General features: G+C 34.0%; 1 protein-coding gene across 1 annotated transcript; it reads left to right on the forward strand.

The window, feature by feature from the left end:
* On the forward strand, positions 1093-5019 carry LOC107631221 (serine/threonine-protein kinase HT1). The gene is made up of 4 exons (XM_016334587.2): positions 1093-1277; positions 1664-2880; positions 3163-3618; positions 4477-5019. The coding sequence occupies exons 2-4, from the start codon at positions 2083-2085 to the stop codon at positions 4747-4749; spliced, it is 1527 nt and encodes a 508-aa protein (XP_016190073.2). The 5' UTR covers positions 1093-1277; positions 1664-2082; the 3' UTR covers positions 4750-5019.

Genomic DNA, 6728 nt, shown 5'->3' on the forward strand with positions numbered 1-6728 from the left:
ACAATTAAGAGAATTCATTCTCATTATTCTCTTTATTATGGTTATCGGCCTATCGGGTATATGTACCTTGTTCTTCTTATTAATTTGACATTTCTATTTTGTGTCCTTAACAACTTTATACACATTACAACAATATTTCACGTGCTACAATAATTTGTGCCTACTAAAGAATTATTTTTAAAATACATTATTTATTACAATCACATGTAAATAAACAAAAAATATTCTCTAAGTTTACGAGGAAAAAATATATTATAGACAGAAGGTTAGTTAACCCCATTGACAAAGCGTTATTGTATTATGACCATCTCGATAATTTAAACAAATCTATATCGTTAATAGTTATTTTTTCATAGTAACATATTTAGTTCAATTTACATTAGTCTGATAAGCTTTTCTAGTTTGGTTATTATAACAAAGCAGAAGATCATATAAGCATAATCCAATCCAATTTATATTTAAAATAAAATAAAATAAAATAAAATATTAGTGTATTGTGAAAATCAACAAATATCTAAATACGCCTACCCCTGAAAGCTGAAACTAAAGATACTACTAAATTAGTAATGTTTTCAATTACTCACAAGATAACCCATATACGCTACGCTACTCTATCCCGTAGGCCTAATCCCCATCAACGCCACAAAACTAATCATGACCGTTACTAATTCTGAAACATATTCTCCATCTCAGAATCTATGGTCATTATTTTCAGCATTTCCTTACGTTGACCATTCTAACGTTACTACTACAAAATAATAATATACGATAAAAACTCAAGTATAGTTGATTTATTATGAAGTTGATAATTTTAAATTATTAAATAATAATTTAGTTAGAAGAATGTTAGTTAGTAACTTTTGTGATATGTAGCCAGTTACATACTGACCAAAATTTAATAAAGTTATTGACCTCTAGACTTTTTTATTTAGTTAAATATATTAAATCATCTCACAATTGACAATTCTCAATTAATAACCTCGCATAAAAATAATTGGATGTGAATTTCTATCATATTTATATAATATATACTATACTATACTATGATTTGTTCAATTAATTAATTAATAAATAATAATAATGAAAAAGAGAGTCCATCGTCTCCTTCTTTCTTTCTTTCTGTCTGTCTTTCTCTTTGCGGAAAATGGAATTAGGTGCAGGAATTTTCTGGCATCGCCAGCATATTCTTAACAGAATACAGAAACATCGCTTCTTATAGCACACGCCGGTTCAATTTCTCCACCTTTGTGAAAGCCCTTTCTTTTATCCATTTCAAGGTAAAATATCTCTCTCACGACTCCTTTAAAAAAACAATAGCAGTTCTAACACTGTAACAAAGCAGCAACCTTTTCTTCTCCCTATTAATTAATTTTCCGTTTTTTTCTAATAAAAAGACGACTTTTTTTTATTGTGTGACGTAGTTTGTTTTGTTTCTGTATCTGGGAATTGTTTATCTGCTATAAGATCTCAATGGTCTCGTGATTATTTAATAGTAATTATTACTGATTAGTGTAGTCAATGGGGGACGCAATCGTGCCTGTGTCTTCATTGTCAATATTAAAAAAGAAATATTTTTTTTTAAATAAAAAATAAATTTGATTTGAAGTTAAATACATTGTTTCGATGGATTAGTTTATTCTGGTATCTGTGTGGGATTTTTCAGGCTTTTACGGAAGGTGGGGAGGTCTTTGACTTTCATAATTTGGATGGTAAGAGGGTGTTGTTGGCTGTGGACGCTACCAAAGGCCAAGTCTTCTTCTTTGATTTCATAAAGCATTTCTCTTCTTCAAACTCTTCATGTCTTTTGGAATCTTCCTTCATTGAATGGAGCTGGATCTTTCATACAAGATCAGCAGCTCACCTTTGCCTGGTTTTCTCTGGTTTGAATGGTTCCTCATTTTTACTGTTCACAAGTTTGGCTTTTTATAATTCCAAACTCTCCAAACTGTGTTGTCTTTGATTGATGGGTCTGAGGAAAACTGGTCTCTTTAGCGTTGAGCCTTCTTCAAAGATAGTTTTGATTTTTGCCTGCAAGGTGTTCTAGAGTTTGTCTCTTAGGGGGGGGATCTTTGGGGTTATAAAATGGATGAAGATAGCAGCAGCTCTTGGATAAGGAGGGCTAAGTTCTCTCACACAGTTTGTCACCGATTGGAGTATTCCAGATTGGGCTCTTTTCCTAACAGCATTCAGCGGCAGCAGAACTCAGGGACTCTGAAATCAAGGCCCGCAGCAGCACAACCAGCGCCGGCGCCGGCTGTGGCACCTGCAGTTCCTTATAATCCAAACTCTGTATCTAACATGTCACAGGTTCAGAGAAATCCAATAACGAATAGGCAGAGATCTTTGTCCCCTTTGCCGGTAACTCTTCTTTCCGATGCGTTTAAGGAAGCCCAGCATGAGAAGAAGAGGTTCTCAACTCCAACCACTCCTCGGAGGAAAGACCAGGAGAAGAGAATTATGGGGAAGTTAATGAACCAGGACTCTAAGCACTGTAGAGACACTAAGGTGTTGTCAAATTCAAAATCGCCTCAGGGTAGTCCAATTGGGCAACTTGCATCAATGAAATTGGGAGAGAAGTCAAAGCACCGCAAGGAATCTGCGTGGACAAAGTACTTTGACCATGGTGGAGGAAGGGTCACTGCTGTGGAAACAGCTGAAGAGTGGACTGTGGACCTCTCTAAGCTGTTCCTTGGTGTCAGATTCGCTTATGGGGCTCACAGTCGGCTTTACCATGGTATGTATAACGAAGAGCCTGTTGCTGTGAAGATTATCCGCGTGCCAGATGACGACGAAAATGGAAACATGGCTTATCGGTTGGAGAATCAGTTCATTAGAGAGGTCTCGCTTTTGTCTCGCCTCCATCATCAGAATGTTATAAAGGTAACCAAGTTGATCCATTTCCCTTCTTTTTTACATCATGTTCACAAATTCTGGTTGTGCAAGTACAGAGTACTATCTGTTATTCTGTTGAATGCAAGGAAGGCAAATCCATTAGTTCCTTGATCCTTCAATGATGTAGAAATAAGGACGCTACTTTATGCATCCTCTCTCTTGTATTTTGGTTTGATTGTTAGCTCACATAATGTTGAGAAAGTTAATGTAATATCAAGGCTGGTAATTTAGAGAACTGTCTAATATATATTTTTTTTTCTGATTCAACAGTTTGTAGCAGCGTGCAGAAAACCACCTGTTTATTGTGTTATCACTGAATATCTAGCAGAAGGTTCCTTAAGAGCATATTTGCATAAATTGGAGAAAAAGACTATTTCTATGCAGAAACTAATTGCTTTTGCTCTGGATATTGCGCGCGGGATGGAATATATACACTCTCAAGGTGTCATTCATAGAGACCTTAAACCAGAGAATGTACTTATTAGCGAAGACTTTCACCTTAAAATTGCTGATTTTGGGATTGCTTGTGAGGAAGCATATTGTGACTTATTAGCTGACGACCCTGGTACGTACCGCTGGATGGCACCTGAGATGATCAAACGTAAATCCTACGGGAGAAAGGTTGATGTATATAGTTTTGGGCTTATCCTGTGGGAAATGGTAACCGGAACAATACCATATGAGGATATGACTCCCATCCAGGCTGCTTTTGCAGTGGTAAATAAGGTATGCTCCTTTGCAATTAAGTCTTTTAATGCATAACCTCTTTGTAAAGTTCTCAAGTTTATTTCTCTTTCATGTATAGACTTTTGTGCACATTGGGATTTAATATTGTTCAATAATTGGATGGGAAAAGCATGATTGCGCCTTTTCTTTCATCCAAATCCCCCTTCTGCTATGATCACTTTGTATCATTTGGGGTTAGTGGTTGTTTTGGATCTGTTTGAATAGCAACCATGTAAGAGTATTGAAAACTGGATTTGTGTTACTGATTCACTTCACTTTCTGCTAGACGATGCATGCTCCATTAACTGATATGTTTTGTAATATGCTAATATCTAAATTGCCTTTTATCAATATGGCTTTTATTATTGTCAATGCTTACGTGGTTTTTGCCTTGTTTTTCTCCAAGATTTTCACATAGTTGATGATACATTTTCTTATTTTTTCTACGCTTCCTCTAGTCTTTAAGACAATTGTTTACACTTTCAATCTATGTTTGTATCCCATTGATGCCCTGAAAGCACACTATATTTTATAGCAAAATTCCTAGGTGAGGTAACTCTTTGGCTGCATGACTTTTAAAATAGTGGTGGAGTGGTAGAAATTATATTCATCTATACTTGGCAAAGTTGGCAGGGAAGGTCCACTAGTTAGAAAATGAAATAATTTGCATTATAATTTTACGCAAATGGGTTCTTCATTCTAGCTGATACCGATTACAATGAATGGAGCTTATTAAATTTGAGGGTGATTGGCCTTCTTGTTCATAGATTTTCCTTCTCTCTTATTAATTATTATGACATTTCAAACTATAGGATTTGCCCAAGCAATTCTAACACTTCTGTGTTTGTATTTATTCAGAATTCAAGGCCTGTTATTCCTTCCGATTGCCCACCTGCAATGCGCGCTTTAATCGAGCAATGTTGGTCCGTGCATCCAGACAAGAGGCCTGAGTTCTGGCAGGTTGTTAAGGTGTTAGAACAATTCGAATCATCACTTGCATTGGACGGAACCTTGACTCTGGTGCAAAACCCTTTGTGCCAGGATCATAAGAAAGGGCTTCTTCATTGGATTCAAAAACTTAGTCCTTCTCATCAAAATAGTGGTCCGGCACTTAAACCTAGATTCTCATGAATCTTCTGAGTAGCATGGCTTTTGTAGTAGTGATAGCACCCCAGGTCCATTGTAATTAAAAAATGGTAAGTTTGGAGTGTAAAAGAGGACAAGAAGAAAAAGGAGAAAAGAAAAGAAAGTTTTTTATTTTATTTTTTTTAAATGCTCTGGTTGTAGTAATCTTTATAAAATTCTTATGGAGGGTAAATTGATTTGTGTACATTGAGGCGAAAGCGTGTTTATTTGCCCTATTGTGCATACACACTAATACAGTCTTTCTTCTTGATCACAGTTTCCTGTTTTTGTTTGTTGTTAATACAGTTATAAAATACTCATATTTCTTTTGTTTCTTTATAGTCTAATATCTCCCAGCTCTACATTCTTTTAGTCATTTATTTTTAAAGGAAACTTATTGATGCAATGAAATCTGCATAACAAGCCGGCAAAGATTATTTAGTTAATTCAACTTTGTGCTTATTGAATTTGAGGTACTATTTCAGCATGGCTGAATAAAATTGAATTAGACAATGTTACAATGCATACAATAAAATTTGGTGTATAGATTTGAATTATGTGATAAATGTTATTTGAAGATTGTTTAAATTTATATGATTAGATTACTTAGTGTAATTTACTAGTTTTAGCCTAGTGCATCTAACTTTGTAGATGCTTTCAGACTTGAAAGCCGAATTTTTTTATACATTTCAATTATGTGCCTAGCACAGCTAACAAAATTCAATTGCAACTTGAAGAGAGGATGAAAGTGAGGAGAGCAAAAAATGGGATCCATGAGATTGATAGAAAAGACAAGAGGACCATAGACATAGCCTTGATTAGTATATATTTTTGGGGGGTGTTAAAGTAAATTATGAGATATTTGATATTTTTGTTCCTCTCTAACTGAGCAATATGAGAGAGTATTCAGAGTAACTTAATTCACATGTAGGTTTCTTCTCATGCATGTATGTTACCATCAAAACCTATGAGTTCTTTTTCGCTTTTGTTAATTCCGTGTGGCATCAACTAACTTTATTCAGAATATGTTATTCTCTCATTTAATGCTAAATTGTGGAAAAAGTTGATCACTGTGAACAAGTCACATTCATGATACTTTTCTCACTTTGTGATGAAGTCATGTTCTCGGATTTTAACAATGTTTAATATTACATAAGATAAGTATGTGCAATGAATCTATAGGAGATGATTTTACGTGACTTTGTTAAATTCAATTGGATCAGTTGGACGAGTTAAGAATTTAGTATTATGCTTTTCATTTTTTTTAATAGGTTTACATGACTACTCTATCCACGTTTGAGTAAATTAAAGCATAACTTTCTTTGTTTAGATGCCATGTAACAAGTAACAACGTGACTAAGCATGTTAGTTGTAATTTTCAAATTAAGCGAACGTGATTCAATGTGATTATGATAGGTGATTATTGTCAACGTCAAGGCGTCAGAGTTGACTATCATCTTGTAGAAAATTCAATGTATTTACTTTTCTTTTCTTTTATTTTTTTTTATTTTTGGGCTAGGAGTCTTTTCTGGACTGGTATTCTCATTGTTGGGCTTTTCAATGGGAAAAAACTGCCATAGATTTTGGGCTTTTGGGCATTCCCTTATTATCTTTTGACATGGAAACAATAAAGAAATAGTAGGCTTTTCATGTTATCGGTTTTTTTTTTTCATGATGAGGGCCGAAAGCCACTTTGTTATACCTTCCTTTTCGTTGTCATTCCTTCATACTTCCACATTTAACGTTGCACTAATAAATCATGTTGGCCAAGATTTTGTTTGCTTAATTAGTAATAAATTGAGCATGAATTCTACATAATATACCAAAGCTTGTGAATTTATTATTTGGTAAAGATCCATAAAATTGATAGTTACGAATTATTAAATGATTAAATATATTTAATAAATTATTATTTAACAATTATCAATTATTAATTTTATATAAAAATAAATACATATAAATTTTTACTTTAATTTTTTTTAAAG

Source organism: Arachis ipaensis, chromosome B03 (assembly GCF_000816755.2).
Source record: "Arachis ipaensis cultivar K30076 chromosome B03, Araip1.1, whole genome shotgun sequence".
Lineage (NCBI taxonomy): Eukaryota > Viridiplantae > Streptophyta > Magnoliopsida > Fabales > Fabaceae > Arachis > Arachis ipaensis.